Below are 21222 nucleotides of genomic sequence, written 5' to 3'. Positions count from 1 at the left end.
TAAGAGATAATCCCAATTATAACACCAAGGACCTCCCTAAAATAGTCCTGCCTACACTTTGAAATCTTTCTACAGTCAAACCTCGTTATCTCAAACTCAATGGGACTTGGAAAAAACTTCGAGATATTTAGGGTAAAAAACTAAAATAAAAAGGGCTTGGGACTTTCCATTATCACTTCAACATATCCATTGTATTCCAGATATCCATGTTCGAATTACCGAGGTTCAACTGTATATGTTTCTATTTCATTATTGGCCGCAGGAGTGGCCGATCTATTTGTTGTTGTGTTAGAAAGTGCGCATGGAGAAATGAGGTGCTATTTCTTATTTAGTTTGGTAAATTAATTCATTCATGATAACATGTATTAAAATTAGAGTAAAATAATTTAAAAACTTGATTTAAATAAAGTCTTAAATGTTGTTATTATCTATTATTTTAATTTTTGTTCTTCTTCAAATGATTATTAATTTATGATTATATACAATGGGTTTACAATAGGTACTCCCCAACTTGGGAGAGTGTATGATATGAGCACAAATCGTTATGATTTTTCGGATAATAATTACAGTGGTAAAAGTGATGAATAAAAAAAATAAAAAAGTTTGTAAAACTAGTAAAAATAATTTTGTATATGCTACAGCTGCAAATGAAACAAGGATATTTTTCTACACTTTGCATTTTATTGTGTTGTCCATCACCGCGCCATGCTGCATAGTCTGCAGGAATCATCGACATGATCACATGACAAAGATCAGGGTATCCGCATGTGGTTCATCTGTAGATTTGAAGATAAATAGACCAACAATTTTTATCATCATATACACATTACTGATTTTCTCATCGATGAATCAGTTTGATGAACAAAAGCACTGATTCAGAAATTCCTTTTTTTTCTTGCAATTTTTCATCTTTCTTTCTTTTTTTGGGGGGGGGGGGGATTGTTTCCTGAAATAAAAATGTTAACTCTTTCAGCTTTGAATATCTTGCACTTTCCTTAAAAGCTTACTTGTGAAAATACTTTTTTTTAATGCTACATTTTGTTTGCGGCGGATTTGATGCTTTGCATCAATTTTACTTGTATAATATTGTATTAGTACTGTTAAAGCTCAATTATAATTACCAACTACAAATCGTCTATGAACAGGAGAGATGCTGAATTATTATCCCCTCGCAATGAAGTTGAGCTATGCGTGCATAATGGAAGTTATGCAAGTAATCATTTATTAATATGTGTGCTCTTTTGCTGTGCCCTTGTTGAAAATTATTTTAAGAACTATCAGGGGTATATCTAAAAGCTGCAGACTGCAACTCTGCTTTAAAAAATCATACTCAAAGAGGAAAGAGGCTCCAAATCACATAAACAAAGAGGAAAAAGGCTCAATTATTAAAAATTATGATAAAACTATATATCTTTAAATCTCAGGCTACAACTTTTTAAGCCTTCAAGTTGTTATTTTAATTTCTTCTTTATCTCTCAATCTTTCTCCTTGCTAACAATATTAGAGCTGATCCCACCAAGCTATACATTTCATATCACTCCCAAACAGTGATTCTTTTTTTTTTTTAAACATGTTAATTATGTTGCCTAACATGAAAAGAGCATGTAAACTCATGTTCAGAGATGAGTACACAAAAAAAGTTACATGTGTCATTTCAAATATAACAGAAAATTTGCAACTTTAATATTTCTGCCTGATTCTAAATACAGCAATCAGACAGTTCTTTTTTTTTTTTTTTTAAATTTAACCAGTCTACTTTCAGTGGGACTAGTTATCACCAGTAAAAGGAAACATCTGGATTTTCTAGGATATTTTAGTACTGTACATGTATCAATTTACAGCCACAAACTTTGTAAGATTGGGAGACTGAATCTAAATGTTAAATTAGAATTTGGTAGCTTTTAGGAAATTTCATGATAACTTTGATTAAAGGTTGTTAATAACAAAGAGATGATAGATGTAAGAATTAGGGATACAGGAAATAAAGGTAATTGTTAGCATGATTACAGCTTAAAAAAATTATTTCCTATATAAATCTACATGAAAAAAAGTCTATCATTTCAAGTGTTTTACTGAGCAGAGAAAGAAGTTCCAGATATCCAAGGACTTGAAATATCAAGGGTAAAATAACGAAAAAATTTATTAGACCTTTAAATCACTTCAACATATCTATGTTATTCAAGAGATACCGATCTGTTTGACCAAATTAAATCCACAGTACTGTTAAATGAAATTTAAATCAATTATTGGAAACATGATATGTTAACACAAGTGGCCCATGGGCTACATAGCTCACCTGAGTACTTTGGCTAGAGAAAAGCAGAAATCAATTCAGTACTGAAAAGTACAAATATATAAGTAGTCCCAAACTACCCCAAAGGAAGGGGGTATGATTTGAACAAACTTGAATTTAAACTAACCAAGGGTGTTTCTACATCACGAATTTAGAGGATTTTTCAAGAATTTTTCCTATATTAAATTATTTCTTTGTAAAAGTTTGATCTTCTATTGTGGCCCAACCCTATCCCAGGTGTCTTGATTTAAACAAACTTGAATCTACACCACCTGAGAATGCCTCTATATTAATATGACAAATTATGGCTTTGCTGTTCTTGAGAAGATGATTTTTTAAAATACATGTATTTCTTACATATTCAGATGTACAACTTTGATTGCCCATTGCAGCCCCACAAATACCCCCAATGGTCATAATTTGAACAAACTTGAATTTACATTATCTAGGATGCTTCTGTATTAATTTGACTAATTTTGGCTTTGCTGTTCTTGAGAAGAAGACTTTTGTTCATTGTGGCTCCACCCTCCTTTGGAGGTCATGATTTAAACAAATTTGAATCTGCACTATATAATGAAGTTTTCACATAAGATTCAACTTTTCTGGACTAGTGATTCTTGAGAACAAGATTTCTGAAGGATGCCATTTAATTTTTCCTACTTCTTAATTATCTCCCCTTGAAAGAGGGAGTGGCACTTCATTTAAAAAAGAAATATGAAAACCCTTCATCCAGGGATGTTTTAGAAATTGGCCCACTGGTTTTTGAGAAGAAGTTGAAAATGTGAAAAGTTTAAAGACAGACGGGAAAGGCAGACAAAATATAATCAGAAAAGCTCACTTGAACTTTCAGCTCAGGTGAGCTTATATAAAGTTAAAGGTATAACAAAACATTTATTGACTATGTTCTCAGGCAAAATGCATTTTGTTGAACCCTCACACCAAACTGTTTGCCTCATTCCTAATGGCCTCAGGTTAACAGTTTGGTTCTTGGTCCTACAAAATGTGTGTTGCCTTCGAACCTAGTCTGGTATTAAAATGTATATCAGGTATCCTGCAATACAATGCACATTAATGATAAGATTTATGCGAGACAAATTAAGGCATTATTGAACAAGTACGTTAAAAAAAAAGTCTGACATTTTTTCCCCAAACAGTCCAATAAATAATGAATGATGAAAACCATAATCCTTAGTATTTTTAGTCCTTTTGTCTGTGTGTGGACATGTTTAACTTGTCCTATCACCCCTTTAGATAAAAAGACTCTGAGTGCATCCACTACTGGTATACTTGTTGAAATTTAAGACAATTTCAATGTTAACACATGCACTAACAAGTAATTTAGTTTTACACATGATAGTTTTTGATAGGTTGATCTTATGCAAGTCTAAACAAAGGAAATAGCAAAGATTAAGATCATTGCTTGACAAATGGTTATCTATAAGGTCAAGTCTCAATTACCGAGTGAATATTTCTGTTACACAATCATGATAACAGACCTTCAGTGAACAACTAAAAATACACATCTTTTGCAGCATTCAAAGCAGTGCCATTAGTATGTATTTCTAGAAGCATCATCCATGCAAGTTTGGTACAAATATGGCCTACAGTTATTTGGGAATTAATTTACCAGCATAAAAAATCAAACCTGCTTAATCATTCAAAAAACTATAGGTCAGATGCAACACTCAAGCAACTCTCATACTGTGTATCAAGTTTGGTCTCATTAGCCAGCTTCAAAAAAATCCAAGTTTATTCACTCATATCAAAATTATAGGCCAGATGCAACATCAAAAAGTATGGTAGTGTAAATCCCTACAGTATGCTTAGTTCAGATAGTCATGCTTGGTCCAGGTAGGCCTTTAATTATGTTACATGGGAAACCTGGTCCAGAAACTTAACATGGGATGCCAATGTTGTGGGTATAGCAAAGCTCCTCATAATTCATCAAGGTGAACAAGCTAAAAATATTAAGCCACATGAAATTTCAGACCATTGATATCCTTAACATACTTTGTAACTGACAGTTGTGCCAATCACAATGGTTAATAGAAAGGTTAAGCATTTGACCGTAAGTGTCTACGTGTACGTGTAAACCTAGAAGTGTTTTTACAAGTACCGGTACATGTAACTAACATCATGTTCTGTTTAACAATCTGTTCGTGTAGCGGTACGTGTAAATGTCATTTCAACGAGTCACTTTACAATCCATTTGTATCAAATAATTCTATGACTTTGATTAAAAAAGATACATAAATGTACGTAATAAACTCTCAATGTCACAACAAACACCGCCTGAAAAATATACATTCTATAATTTGGGTTTAAGAACGTTCTTTCCTACGTGTACATATGAATCTACACATTGTGTACAACTTGTAGAATTACGCGCTATGCAAATCTGATGACGTAAATCGCAGTAAATTAGGGGATTTCCCTAGCTACATGTACACGTAGACGTACATGGTCATATGCTTAACCTCTCTAATATCAAGTCTCCTGCTGGAAGTCAAGAGAATTTTTGCAATTAGGCACTTCAGGATGAACCAATTTCATCTTTGCTTTGTTTTTATACAATAAGGGATGATGCCATCATATATTTGTAGGGTAAAGATTAGTATTGGCACAAAGCAGAGTACTTCCAATGTTTCTTTTATTTTTTTTAATTCCTTCAATTTTAATTTTGATTGGTAACACAGATTGTCTTGTTAAACAGCCAAAGCCATTTTTTTTTTAACTACTAGAAACATTTTTCTCTCAACCTTGCTATTTGGAAACATTTGAACTAAATCTTTAAAAAATATCTGCTTCATGTGAGGTTCTTATGATTAACAATTTATTGGGTAGGTCACACCATTAAATTTTAGTGATGAGTACAAGATATCACTATAAGGATCAAACCAATTTAATTCACCATGCTTTAACCTTCTGAGGCTGACAGATCTTCCTGAACATTAATTTCATAATTAATATATAAAAGAAAAAATTATTCATTTCAGTAAAACATATCATGAAAGTTTTCATCTGAAATTACTTCCTCTATTAAAATGATCAAGTCTTCTCTATCAGAATAACTTCAATTTCCTTGTAGTTAACTGTAAATACATAATGTCTCTCATTCATGATTAACCACAAAATCATGTTTAAATTCAATTATCCAAATTCCCGTCTTGTTACAGGATCTTAGTTCAATAACCAAGTGCAAATGCAACTTTTACGGTAAATTTACAAACCAGTTATAGTGAAAGTAGAATCTTATTGTTAAGCATAAATGGGTGTGCCAAATTTATTTTTTTTCACAGAGAAAATGTTTTTTTTTTAATCAATTAGAAAAATAAACATTTTACAGAGAGATAGATACTTACTATCTTTACAGAATTGGACAGACATCTAGCCTACATCTCTGATGAGATTAGAAGGGAGACCCAAAGGAGGTATCCCAGTCAACTTTGGAGTTTCTCATCACAGATAAAATTCAATGATGCTCTCAGCATCTTATTAAAAAATTAAGTGATGAAACTTTAAAATTTTGAGAGTCATGCATAGCATTAGGCCTTTAATTTTTAAACTTTAAAACTTTTTACCACTCCGTTTAAACATTATCAGCATGCTGGGTTCAGTCAAAGTCAAACAACTAAAAATTTATCTCCATTTCTCCATCAAGATCAAAGAATGACATGCTTTACAATCTGTTTACCTTAAAAGTTGATGGATTTATGCAAAAATGTCCCCATCATTCAGAATTAGTCACAGTTAAATGTAAATATGCACTTCAACATAGACACATACAGTTGAACTTTAGTATCTCGAACACTGATATCTCAAATACCATGGATATGTCGAAGTGATCTGGAAGTCCCAACTACTGAATCTACAAGTATTGAACCCTTGATATTTCAAATCTTCGGATATGTCAAAGTTCTTTATCAGTCCCGTCGAGTTCGAGATAATGAGGTTTTACTGTATATACATCCATGCATTACTTAAGTTTAATTAAATGTTTATTGACACACACATACAATGTGCATGAAGATAAATTCCATATTCATCTACAAAACATTGAATTTTCTGTTTATTACATTTTCTTTGATTTTCCCTTTGCCTCTGTCTTATCTTAACACAGTGTCATAGGCTTGACGTCATAGTTGAGCGGTTGAGACGTCATAGCTTAGAAGTTGTGTGTCAGATTGAAAACATTACATAGCATGGATTTTAGCAACATATTTAGGAAGAAATTTGCAGTTTTAGCTCTATCAAGATGCTTAGTTACAATCTCTATCTTATGACAGGCCAGAAATTATTTTTTACTTACTTTGATATCCTTTCACACTGTGAGAGAATATCATTTTTGGTATCCTTTCACACTGTGAGAGAATATCACTTTTATTCAATAAATAAATCACAGTATTTCACTGTTGAAAATGTAATAAATATATATATATATATATATATATATATATATATATATATATATATATATATATATATATATATATATATATATATATATATATATATATATATATATATATATATATATTTTTTTTTTTTTTTTTTTTTTTTTTTTTTTTTTTCTTTTTTTTTCAAACACAATGTTTGATGAAACAATATATTAAACTGCTAGAACTTATGTTCAAAATAAAATTTCAGAAAGTGCAAAGTAAAATTTGACATAATCATGAGCATTTCTCTCATTTATTATTCAATCAGTAAAAGTACTAATTAATACATACTAATGTCATATACCTGACTGATCACCTTCAATGATATTGCCAATACCAGGCGACTTTTATGTCCATTTTATAACAAAAACCACAATCTGTCCCTGATAAAATCAGACTTTTTACCATATCATTATCATTAAGACTAGTTCTCAGTCAAAACAGTATATGACTAACATTGTAGTGGGTGGCTATAGAGAAAAAACTAAGCTACTAGTACTGTATTGAATAATTCATGTTCAATGTGAAATTCAATTACATGTAATATGCTTTAAGTAGCATTCTAGAACAAAATGGGTTATTTGTGCAATAAAATTTGAATAAAATTGTCTGCATTTTACTGTGCAGTAAAAAAAATATTGCAAGCAGAAAACAATTATCAACTACAGTTCTCTAATTCTGAGCTATTACGGTACATTTATATTCTACAGTAAATAAACCTGTCTTTAACACTAAATAATGAACATTTTACTGATTTTACTAGAAAAAAAAAAACAAAGGAAGAAGGAAGAAATTAAATAGAATTAATTGTCTTCATTTATACAAGGGGTAATTATATAAATATCAACTCTTAATTTAAGGAGGGACTTTATTAGCACTTACTGCCTGAGTATATTCTATATACTTTTGCAAAGACACAGATTCGGTCTGCATATAATAGCCTATGTCATGCTAATGCAGAAGCTAATCAAAACAGCTAGAGGACCTGAAGACTTGTAAACAAGCATGCAATGTTTAAAGTATTAATCCATTTCATTGATGTAAAAATGCAATCACTGAACTTACGGATCTGATGAAAAGGAATTTTTAATCCGAGTAAAAATACTTCCAAGAGAAAGCTTCGAAGAATCTGCAGACTTCATTATAATGCAACAAAATATTTCATCCTTGGCAAAATCGTAAAACAGAAAATATGATCTGAGCACATATATATTAACACAACATAGGTTATTAGAGAGTGGTATAAACTTTCAGGATATAACTACATGGCCACTAGATTAAGGCTTGAGTCACTTGATATTAAGTAATGCATGACGATAGGTTTATGATGGACAAGGATCAATTTCTGACAACCTTTAGTCCAGTATTTGTGGTGACTTAACATTTGAAAGATCTCAAGGTGTCTTGTCTTTGCAAACCACAGACTGAAAAAAATGCCTATATACCGCAAACCATCTTCACGTTGCATATATCATCAATTATTGGCTTGATCGATGCACAATGTGAATTGGAACTGGTAGCTAGGTCATCTCAGAACATATAGATTGAAGGTATATTCAATTAATACATCATTATTTGTACAAAACTGAAAATAAAAGCTGTGTTTAAATTTAACCTAACATTTAAAAGTTTCAAAATCATATACTCTAGCTATTCTGATCATCTTAACTAAATTTATAAGATACTCAGAACTTGCAAAAGATTTGTTTAAAAATTTTTTACTGATAAGTATATATGGACATGTCCTTTTCTGAATCTGCATATACATCAATGTGTAATATATAACATGATATTCTTCTTATATGACTCATGGTATTATGTCAAAAATATTTTATCAGTAAACTAAATTTAATTGTTTGAAATTCTGCCTGAAACCTAATGTATTTTGTAATGTCAGGAAACTCAAACGAGACAACATGTACTTGACACAGTTTTAAACTTACACACATCAGGTAGGGAGATTGTTATTTATGACCATCCCTGGTATGAGCTCATCTTTAATTTTGAAATATGTTTATTTTTCATGACTTTTCATCAGTATTAAGTTAATTATGTCTCTCTTGCTAAATAAACTTTAGTTAACTCTTTAGGAAATTTAACACAAGCAGTGTTTTCCCTTTATTTCAAAGTAAAGGGTTAGGGATCAACTGTAACAATTAATTTAGCTAGCTAGGGGTTGAGGTTTATGAACAAAATCTTTGTAGACCATACAACAATTACATTTTTAAAAATTTTTACTTCTAAGCGGCATTTTTATCAACTGAAGTTGTCAATTTGGCTGGTTCTTAGGGAAAATACTGCACAAGTTATAATATGAAGAAAATAATCTTATTTTACATAATTTTCCATACCATTCACAGATATTCTATCCACTTTTATGATATGGTATCCCAGTTTTCTGGTACCTGTAGGACCCCAGTGAAAGTGTTTATTGAACAAACAAAGAGTTTAAGTGAACTGTTCCTTCATTCATAGGGACTGTATGATAACATGGTGTTGTAGAATTCTGTTACTATAACATTTTAAATGATATATGAAGACAAGAATCTTAAACAATTCAAAAATATACTAATTTTAAAAACAAATTCATAATATTTCATATCCTTTTAAATATTTACTTAGAATCAGATACACAAGTACATGTATTTGATTATAAATAATTCAAAACTCCACTTTAAACATTAGAATTCTACTTCAAAAAATTTCAAAGAAAACAAAACAACTGTCATGAGTGTGGATCTTACAACTTTGTTGGTCATAATTTATAACCAGATAATTTTACCTATATACTTACTGAACATGAGTATTGTCCACTACCCACGAATTACGGATTCTGCTTACAGTATCTGAAACACTATCCTTAATTCGATATACAGCAGTCAACATGGTCCCTTATTAACTGTAAAATAATTTTGTCACCATCGAGTGGTGAACTGATATCGAGTCACACAGCAATTTCTCATCAATATATAATCAAAGAGAAAAATTGTCACGAGGAAAAAAATATGGGATTAGCCAAAATTCTGTTCTAAGGGGAAGTAACATTGTTTTATGATCCATTGAATACCTAAAATAAATGAGACAGAAGGAGATCTTTGCTTACACCTGTATCCTTCAGGGGACATTTCAAAATTTAAATGGATCAATTTCACATCTCTTTCAAGCTTGATGGCCTTATCTAAACCACACATATATAGCCCTGGATGAAAGTTGAGAGAAGATGCCTGGTCACATGGTATATATGACGAGATTCTCAGAACTACATGTATATCCATGATAGGTATGCTTAAATGGATTATATCAAAATCTGATAGTATAATGCATAATTTTATCAAGAAATTATGTTTTAAAAGATGAGAATTAATTTACCTTTCAAATCCAAAATTAACATGCCAGAATTAAAAAAAAAAGCATTTTCATTTCAATTTATATAGAGAATATGACTTAAACAGTCACCAATTTAATACCTGCAATAAATTATCTTTAATGAAATTTGTTCATGACACCTTAATGTATTTGTTTACAGGTAAAAAAAGGGGGAAAACATTGCAACATGATAAGTTCATTAGCTGACTCACTAGGGTCAATGTTTGTTCAGAATAGTAAATACCTAATTAATAAGGTCATGGACTGTCCAAATGTTTAACATGTTCCAAGATATGGAAAAAGTCAACACATCAACGTGTCAGTCACCGAGAGACATGAAAAAAGCCAGATCAAATTAACGTTATAGGTATCTCTCTAAGGCCCATGTATGCCAAATGTTAGGTGTCTCTATAAGGTCCATCTATGTAAACTATGTCATATTTAATCATTATATCAAGACAAGTATCATGCCTAAATTTTTGGCATTAATTTTCCTTTCATCTTCCTAAAACCTGGTATTTAAGGATAAAATGCAATGATTATAAGACAAGGATTTAAATCCTGTTTCTGTCGAATTCTAGAAATATGTGTTCTATGACCTAAACCATAAAGTCACCAGCTATCAAATATACTTACAGCCACATGTCTTAGCTGAGATTTTCACTCTTAAATGGTTTCTTGCCAAAGATAACAACAGAATCTTCCCTGGCACTAAGGATTTTTTGATAATCTTTTAGATAATTTAAATATTTATAACAATTTAATACTATAATTAACAGGAAAGATTTAGATTATTTAACTACCGGGCAGGCAAAACTTCAACAGAGCTTAAAAACTATTTTCCATTCACAGGTATTTAACCACCATCAGAAAACGACTTTTTCCTCATTTATAAAACATCAATTTCCTTTATCAATTCTCCTTGAAATATTCTATATAAAAATGATTATAAATACCAGTAGTGAATAACAGTTGTAATATTCAACTTCCTGGAGTATTTTTTCGTTAAAAAGTTAACAATATGTACTTCTTGTCCAGTATGCTTCAGAAATGAAAATCTGTTACATAGTCTTCCCTATTAATTACATAAGTATGAACTTGAGGTGTGCATTGTTTTTAGTTAGTACACTGAAGTACAAAGCACTTCTTGTGTACTAGTGTACGTAGGAAAAATGCATCATGTAATATATTCTCCCATTCCTTCTCAAACTACTAGTATTATTCTCTTCCTGTTACATTGTTATTAATTGCTAACTACATGAAGCATGAAAATATACTGTAAATGCATTTTTTTTTTTTAAAATGCACATTCATAATTTGCAAGAAATCAATTAAGCAAGAAGGAAACATGTTTTCAATTCAATTTAAATACATGCATATACCCATGGATATATATAAACTGATGAAACTTAAAGTAGTCATGAGTCACTGCATAGCCTACGTAGTTGCTTGCTGTGGAAAAAAAAAAACATCACTAACCCACAAATTACATGTTCCACTTATGACCAAGGGCAACATTTTTCTGCTGAAATATGCTATTTCATAGTTGAGCTCATAAAGTCCTGGGTTTTTTTTGTTTTTGTTTTTTTTTAAAAATGTTTTCTTTGTTTTTCCCTGTGAAATTTAATCACTAACCTTGAAAATATCATCAACTCACATCTTTTTTTCATAATAAGCCTATATACCCAGTAATTGTCATACAGTTGCACCAATAATACAATTGGAAAACAAGAGGCTCATGGGCCACAAAGCTGACCTGAGTAACTATGGCCCTTCTGTTCTTCATCAGCAGATTTTTTCCCAATATATAATTTAGATAATATATTGTGGCCGTGCCCTACCCCCAGGTGTCATGACTTGAACAAACTTGAATCTGAAGATGCTTTTATAAATATATGATTAATCATGGCCCAATCTCACCCCTGGGGGTCATGATTTGAACAAATTAGAATCTACACTAGCTGAAGGTGCTTCAATATAAATATAACTAATGATTGCTTTGTTGTTCTTGAGAAGAAGAATTTTAAAGATTTTTCCTACGTATTACTATGAAAAACTTCGATGGCCCATAGTGCCCCCCCCCCCTTCCCCCCACCTACCCTGGGGGTCATGATTTAATGATTTGGACAAACTTGAATCTACACTCCTTGAGGATGCTTTCTTATAAATATGACTAATCATGGCTTTGCTGTTCTTGAGAAGAAGAATTTCTAAGATTTTTTCTATGTTTCTTATGTAAAACTTTGATTGCACATAGTGGCCCCACCCTACTCCTGGGGGTCATGATTTGGACAAAATTGAATCTACACTACCTGAGGATGCTTCCTTACAAATATAACTAATCATGACTGCTGTTCTTTAGAAGAAGAATTTTAAAGATTTTTCCTTAAGTATTCCTTTGTAAAACTTTGATTGCCCAAAGTGCCCCACCTAATCCCCGGGGGTCATGATGTGAACAAACTTGAATCTACACTACCAAAGAAAGCTTTCAAATAAGTTTCATCTTTTCTGTCCCAGTGGTTCTTGAGAAGAAGATTTTTAAATTACCCCACTTAATTTTCACTATTTCTTAATTATCTCCCCTTAGAAGAAAGTGTGGCTTTTATTTGAACAAAATTTAATCCCCTTAACCCAGGGATACTTTGTGCCAAGTCTGGTTGAAATTGACCCAGTGGTTCTGGAGAAGAAGATGAAAATGTGAATTTACAACAACGACCACAGACAACAGATAAATTTTGATCAGCAAAGCTTACTTGAGCCTTGAGCTCAGCTAGGTGAGCTAATAAAATGTTGAAAAATTGTTTGTTTGATTTATATGACTTGAGCACAAGTCAAAGAAAGATTGTCACGCGTAAAACTCTCACAATTTAATTAATGCAGCAATAACCAAGTTATTGTAGGTATCCTCAGGGCAAGTTATCTCCTCTTTGTACTATTTTATTATTACAGAGAAAATGTTCATCCTCCTTAATTTACGTGCTCTCTTTCATCAAACTTGATAGATGAATTCGATACTGGTCTCATTAATAAAATGCATATTAATAAGATGCATATAACTTGTTTTGATAGCTATAACAAGAGTCATTTTGTAATGCTGTTGTGCTAAAAAATGGCTTAATTCAGTAAAATACCTCTTCACATATAATTTTTTTTTTTTTTTTTTTTGCCAGGCATCTTTTATATATATACTGTAACAGCTTAATTAGTGGAAAATAATTTTCTGCATGAGGTAAATACAAGCATAACTTCAATTCAGGTAAATTCTAATTCATTGCAATATTTAGAGAAACACATGGATTAGAAGTCTTGTTGTAGTCATAATAAATAAGATCAATGGGCATTTCAATAATCCTATAATTATATTTCACTGTGTGTAAATATACTGGAATGTGCACAGGCTGCAAGAAAAAACATTAAGCCTGCAAGTCTATTTAATGAAGTATCATAATATGTCTCTCAATATATGATTAATTCAGCTCTGTGCACTCTGGGGCATGAATGCTTGACCCAGGGGGGTCACAAAATGTACACTTTTGTAAAAGGATCTCTACGTCATCATTATAAGTTAACCCCCCCCCCCAAAAAAAAAAATTATTTAACATAGATTCAGCCCCTGAACTCCTCAGACCCTAGTGGGTATATTTTTTTAAACACATTTAATTTTTGTGCCCTTCTACAAAAAGATGAAAATTGTTGAGAATTAATTAGTCAAAATAATCACATTAGGCTAACAGGTCTCACATGAAACACACTTGTATGACAATGGATATGAAAATTAATTGTAATAGGTCACCTGAGTTCAAGCAATGTAAACTCTGGTGATACAGGGGAAAAAAATCTTGTCCTAGAAATGTATCCTCTAAGTGACTGTTTCTTTTATATCTTTTTATACAAGGAAGAATAGTCCTTTCTAAGAAGTAGCATATACTTCCTGTGTTTTGAATTTTCTACAAAACAATGACACAAATGCTCTTTGTATTCCAACTTTTTTTTTTACAGATATATCGCAATACAATGACAAGGGAGAGAAGCATTACTTACTCGTCATCCGTGGGAGGATTGAGATCATCCTCCTCGACGCTGAAGAATTCCAGGACCTCATCACACTGGGAGATTTTCTCCTCCAAACTGATCAGAGCCTGGTAGAAAAAAAAAATCAATATTGAATGATATATGTAGTTGATCATTTGACTCTGGTAGTACATGTAATACCTAACTGTATATTAGTCACTCAGTTTTATTCTTGATTTCATGCAATCATGTGACAGTGTGATCTAACTTTCCAGATCACCACACTATGGTTTTCTAAATCCACAGCACTATGTTCTGAAGTTGATGACATAGTCTACAGTATAATATATTAGATTTTTTTCCTGCATGTCAAAAAAAAATGTGTTTTGTTTTATAGATAAATGTCATATAATTGCTTCCCAAATTTTGTTTAAAATAGAGGGGTATATTATAAATTTATCATTATAGAAACAACTTAATCTAAAGAGTCAGATCACATCAAGTTGACAGGCGCAGATCATCAGATCAAACGAGGTGCTTTGCATAATAATACATATACATCAATTTTATTCCATGTATATAACTTAGAATGAAAACATCTTCACCGACAACAATGATGAGCAAGTAAATTAAGAAAATATGTTCATCCAATCCTAAATTGTGAGAACTTAATACATAGAAACTTTCTAAATTCAATGAAATACACAATGTTTGATGTGCAGGACATAGATACACTACTCAATAAGGAAAAAAAAAATACTGTTCTCAAAAAAATCACCGATTGTTATGTACCAGTATTGTTCTTTTGTATTATGTTCTTCAATAACATCCCCTTTTTTCTATTTACTTGCACTATGCATAACCTAGTCTAGTTTTTTTTTTTATATTAAAAAATTTCCTTGTCCTTCTGTAATAACAATTTTTATTTAATTTGAATACAAATTTTATATAAAAAAAAAAAGTAGCAATATTTCTTCATACTTATTGTATTCACACCGTATATAAACTTCCTGTCTAAATATAGATTTCCCCAACTTGGTATGGTTACATAGTGTAACATTAATGATTAACAATGTGTGTATCATATATACTTCCTTAACATCAGTAAAGTGTCTGTTGCTGGAATCCACTTCTGAATATTCACATAAAAAGGTGGATTTAGAAAAAAAGAAAAATATACAGAATGGTGTAATATTTACATAATTGATTGATTGATATACCACCTAAATACTGAATTAACCCTATCACCAGCAAATTGTGCAGTCTAACTTGTAATTAAAGATGGAAAACAAAATAAAGTTTATTCTTAAAATCATCTTCACAATGTCAAGGTTTTGTGTTATTGTTCCTCTTCACAAACCAAGGGTTTGCGCGTACACAGGAACGAATATCACAAAACTTTGACATTGTGAAGATGTCTTATAGACAATCACTAGGAATATATTTACTTGTGAAGGCAGTAAACTGGGGTACCTTCAAATTAAATATATAGTTCCTATTCTATAGACCACAGCAGAACTCACCTTGCAATAATCATCTATCTGACTTAGTCTCTTCAATGCCACCTCTCTCACCTGGCTGCGGCCAAAGTATATTTTACCTGTATAAAATCAATTGGTTGATGAATAAGAGCAATGACCATTGCCAAATATATTCCTAAGTTGCCTACCTGCCTCAACAATGTCTTTAAAATCAGTTCTGCGTATATGTATAATTTAAAGTATGTTTCAAGTGTTGGAAGAATGTACGTGACTTGAATTTAAAATCAATATGTTACCTGGAAGAAATGGAATAACTCTTTGGTTAGGGTCTAGCTGTCCTGATTCTATTGGAAATTTCTCTAGTAATGAGTGCTGAAGTACAAAACATATGCAACTTATTTCAAAGCAATGAAGAGTTACTAATTCTCCATCAAACTTGGCCTCTTCATGTGAATTGAAAAATTCTCAATGGGCAATCACATAAGTTCTCAAAAAGATTTTTTTTTTCACTGATAAACTTTTCCTGATAAATTAGTTTGTAAGTTGACAAATTTACCAATAACTATGCTTCTCTTGAAAAGCCTAGCATGCACACATATTTTATATGTCCTTTATTTTAAAATATTGACTTTTTCAACATTTATACATGTACTATAAATTTTATAGCATATAAATTCATAATTTTAACTACATGTATAATGCTATCATAAATTACATATTGTACACTAGACTAATGTGTACTTTTGTAATTGATCAAGCAAATATCATGCCATCAGATTAACTTTTAATTCCCTGTTAAAAAGAACTGAACAAATTACCTGAAAATCAAAGAATCTGCTGTATCGTCTGTAGATAATATTGACTGTCCTTGTAGACCAAGTGACTCGTATAATATAAACCTGCAATGATGAGATTTGCTATTACTCAGTAAATTGTACTCAAAATGTCTGTCATATGACTGTTTCAACTCTTCATTACTGTATGTAGATCGTTCAAAACTACAGTAGCTAATCATCCTCCTGTTCATAGAACATGTAGAAAATTGATTTTTAAATGATTTTCTATGTGTGTGTGGTAATTAAGGGATTGTGTTACAAAAATATGTTTTTGCCCATTTCCTGTCTTATAATTATTTCATCAAACTTGGCAAATCACAGTTTAAAGGTGCAAAAAAAAATTACAACAACACCTCCTCCCTCCACCTACCACCCAAGTACCTTTTCATAATGCAAAATGCTTAATCATTTTCCCTAGATAATCCAAAATTTTCTTCACTTTCCTTTATCGTGTTTATAAACCTTTATAAAGTTATGGTAATCAGGTATTCTTGTCAATATCGGCCTAACCACATGTTATACCTACATTTTACAATGGCCCTCTCTATCAACTTTGTAAACTTACTGATAAAATTTCAAAGAAATTTTTAGATTAAAGAATACGTACATAATGTTTGCTGGGTTTTCTACGTTTTTGTACATCGGAGACTTCCACATTTGTGATCTTTCTCTCCTGTCTTGATCCCATTTTCCTTTAATAAAAAATGTTTACACTCATACCGTATCAATCATCGGTGAGTCAACTAAAACATGAGCTGAAACGCAACCAAAACAAAGTGTCACTGCTAAACCGGAAACTGCACTTGAGACATTGCAAAAGCGAATGTTGTCTGTGCTGTGTATTCGCTGCGAATAAATATAACAAGACAATGGAACGGACTAACCCGCTTACGGTCAATTTACAGTCTTTACCTGTGCACATTTACCTTCTCAATTTACCTATATAGGCATAAAGTGCGACAACCCTCGAAAGCGTGGTTGACTACAGCGGAGGGTTCGATCGTGAAGTCCAAAGGCGGATCAAGCACCGGGAGCCCCCCCCCCCCCGTTTGTTTTTTTTTTTACTTTCTTCCTACTCTCGATTAAGTCCACAAGTTAAAGTTTTCGGCACATAGAATCGGAGCTGATTTTTTTAAAATAAAATCCTGTGGAAAAAAGCCTGAACCTCAGCAATACACTCCTACCCCCCCCCCCCTCCTTTCCATGAAATAGGATTTTTGAGTTTGCGCCCCTCCCCGTCCTGAAATTATTTCTGGATCCGCCACTAGAGTCGTCGTGTATGAGACATTTTTCTGACAAGGAAAAAATTAATTGAATTTAATTGATATCAGAAAATAACAAAAACTCGAAAATTGAAAATCAGAAATCAAAGAATGTAGGCCCTAAATAGAATTTTTTGTTACAGACCTCGTAACAAATTAATTAAGATATCAGAAAATGTGAGTGAAATCCAATTCATGCTTCTTGTGATTTTTTACTGTCATCTCTCGGTCTGAAAATGGCGGGATAGATAGTCAAAAATCTTTGTGTTTATAAATCGCATGGGGGCGTGACTACCATAATCATGTTGATATATTGTATAACTTTAGAAAATAAAGCTATTTTATGCAGGTGTTCCCTCAATAATAACGTCTGATGGCCTCTTTTTGGAGAACTTAATTAATGCTCAAAGAATTTTTGCTTTTAGTACCCCCAATTGCAAACTGAAATTATTTGGTTGTGCCTCAACTAAAATGATTCCTACGGGCCTGTATTTTAATAAACCCGAACAACAGAACTTGTTGATATCAAAAATTGAGTTTTCAAAAATTCCAGCAGCTAGAAAAAGGATTTTAAATCCTGATATCAGCAAATAGGATTGCTGATACTAGTACCACAAAATCCCACTTGCTGTTTTCAAAGAAATCTGTTTTCTGATATGCAAATGTGATAAAATGTCTTAAAAATACAAAAAATGGCGCCGCCTTATACGTTAAATTTCGTATTTGACACTTTTATGGATAAGAATCATCTTATAAAAACAATTGACTTTGTTAATGTAAATGTAAACCTCTCCTCCCCCTCCTCCTTCTGAAATATATGAACTGATAATGAACTTTAAGTGGTATTTTCAGAGATTTCATACTCTGCTTAAGAAAAATACATGGAAATATATTTTTTAAAAATTAATCCAATCGTTCTTTCCATATTTATACTGTGGCACTGATCCCATTAAAGACGTTATGAACCCATGTGATTACAATAAAAATAAAATTGTTCGCCCTTAAATTCACGCTGTTCGCCCTACTTCTCGTTCGCCTAGACCCCGATCGCTCTAAAACTCGTTCGCCTTACTGTATGTGCTGTAAAACAATCAAATGTTCATAGCGACTTATTTTCCCTACAAACCGTGGAGTAAAACAGGGAGACAATATGAGTCTTACACTTTTTAACATATTTATTGATGATTTTACAAAATATTTAGTTTTCTCAAAAACATGCCCTGTTCAACTGAACAACATTCACTTTGACAGCTTATTTTTTTTGCAGACTATTTATAACTTATATCAGAATCAGCAGATGGGCTACAGCAGTGTCTTGATTCATTGGGAAGATACTGTTGTGACTGGAAGTTAGAAGTAAATACACAAAAAACTAATGCTATGGTATTTTCTAGCAAGAACCTTAAAAATTGAGTCGTAAAACAATGAGACTTAAAGAAGATGTTATTGCTTTTGTTGATGAATATAAATATTTGGGTGTTGTCCTATAAAATAATGGTAAATTGAAATATGCATGCGAGAATTTAGCAGGTAGAGCATGGAAGGCATATTTTACAAGAGACTTTGATAAAACTCCATTTGAAAAAAATTAAAATTTCATCTTAAAAGACATGTTAGGGGTTCATAATAAAACTTCTAATTTAGGGCAGAGTTTAATTGGTGCACTTCTTATAATTTTAGAATATATAAATTATTATTTAGATATTATTACAGATTACAGAAAATTGGTTCAGATCAGGAGAACTCAAACTTGCTTTTACAAAATGCATATCTAGAGGATGAAAAACTTGCAGGAAATGGAAAAACATGTTGTCAAAACTGTATACGAAGAATACTTAATGAAGTTATTGGTTCAAATGCTAATACATTATCTATAAATGATTTTGAAAATAATTTGAAAAAGTATTTTTAGAATATAGTTTTCAGGAACATTAGAAATATCAAAGAAAGGAGGTAATGGAAAATTGTCATTCTACAGCCAGTTAATAGGTCCACAAAATCTAAACAAGCTTGAAATTCAACCATACTTAAATTTTTCCATTTCCAAGAAGCCTCGTTCTTTTTTGACTCGGTTAAGAATAAGTGCCCACAAATTACAGATAGAGATTGGCAGATATTGTAATCCAATTATACCAAGAGATGAAATATATTGTATTAACTGTCATACTGTTGTTGAAGATGAAGATCATTTTTTATTTGTATGCCCTCTTTAAAAACAACTACGAAGTGAATATTGTACACATTTTTAATCCAACAGATGTTAAATCAACAAGAAATATTTGTAACTTCATACGTGATGCATTTAACATAAGAAAATCTATGTGACTGTCTATATTTGTATACTGTATGTACAATGTATGTAGTTTTTGTCAATAAATAAATAAAAATATGTAAGTCGGTAAATTTTCGTAATTTCCTTTGATTTTATTGAATTTCATGAATTCTTCTGTTTAAATTATAATTCATTACATCTATACATTCAGTATAGATGAAGAAATAACAAAATTAAAATTAAAAAAAAAAGAACCAGTTAAGTATGGTTGTGATACTCATTAATTTATTAGTAACTTTATTTAAAGTTATATTAAGTTGAGAATAATAAGATTCTTAAAAAAAAAAAAAAAAAAAACTTCTGCTTAGACGCTGCTTATCCCCAGATAAAATGACCTATTAATATCTCAATTCCCTTAATTATTTTCAAAGCATAACACTAATCTAAAAAAAAAAAAAAAAAAAAAAAAAAAACAAAAAAAAAAAAACAAACAAACATAAAAAGGTGTTTCCTAGTTTACAGCATTAAAATTAGAAACAATTTAACCAATTAAGTCTTTGATAAACATTAAAATCGGAAATAAAGTCAATATTGATGGAAAGGAAATAAAATTTGACTTAGATCTATTAATTAACAAAATAAAAAAAATAATAAGAAATGACTTCATATTATATATTTACAACAGGGCGAACGGGGTACAGGGCGAACGAGAATTATGGCGAAAGGACTTGTGCGAACAGGTAGATACGGCGAATATACAGATTACGAACAGTGATCAAGCTCAAAAGTCCATTGAAACAATACAAATCGGGAGCAGAGCAAACACGGACCTCTCAGTAAAAAACATCAGAGATGGGATCAGGTGCCATGGGGGAGTAAGCATCTCCTGTCGACAAGTCACACCCGCCTTGTCATGATCGGGCAAACGGCAATTCAGTGTTTAAAAAATGGCCTAACATTTAGTATGAATTTGCCTAAATGATAGATATGGTATTTGCTGACAAGGAATTTGTATCGACCATAGAACTTGCAAAATGATGACTTTAAACTAGACTGTTGATATATTTGTTTCATCAACGTGTTTGTCAATAACTTGCCTCATTTTAGAAATTGTTCGCACGTGCATGGGATATACCCTTGCGCATCCAATCAACTGGGAAATATACACCCCATATGCATGCAGGTAATAAGGGTATACTGCTACAGAAGGGAAGTTGACGATAGAAAAGTTGAAGTCATCACGTTTATCATAAAGTTTTGTT

The 21222-nt window shown here is 31.6% G+C and overlaps 1 protein-coding gene across 3 annotated transcripts in view; it reads right to left on the bottom strand.

Moving 5' to 3' along the window:
- LOC133181047 (SH3 and PX domain-containing protein 2B-like) overlaps positions 1 to 21222 on the bottom strand; it is an 81122-nt gene that overhangs the window by 8778 nt on the left and 51122 nt on the right. The window contains exons 2-6 of one of the 3 annotated variants that reach the window (XM_061315576.1): positions 17034 to 17139; positions 16409 to 16489; positions 15887 to 15962; positions 15633 to 15709; positions 14140 to 14237 (exon numbers count right to left, since the gene is read on the bottom strand). In XM_061315576.1, coding sequence (XP_061171560.1) covers positions 14140 to 14237; positions 15633 to 15709; positions 15887 to 15962; positions 16409 to 16489; positions 17034 to 17114 — 413 coding nt within the window. In that variant the 5' untranslated portion in view covers positions 17115 to 17139. Of the gene's footprint in view, positions 1 to 7797; positions 7940 to 9526; positions 9624 to 14139; positions 14238 to 15632; positions 15710 to 15886; positions 15963 to 16408; positions 16490 to 17033; positions 17140 to 21222 lie in introns of those variants that run through there. The other 2 variants (XM_061315578.1, XM_061315579.1) reach the window with 2 other exon arrangements.

The sequence above is a fragment of the Saccostrea echinata genome, unplaced genomic scaffold (genome assembly GCF_033153115.1).
Source record: "Saccostrea echinata isolate AGI-Se365-2 ecotype Australia unplaced genomic scaffold, CSIRO_AGI_Sech_v1 ptg000008l, whole genome shotgun sequence".
Taxonomy (NCBI): domain Eukaryota; kingdom Metazoa; phylum Mollusca; class Bivalvia; order Ostreida; family Ostreidae; genus Saccostrea; species Saccostrea echinata.
This window is presented reverse-complemented; position numbering and strand designations above follow the sequence as displayed.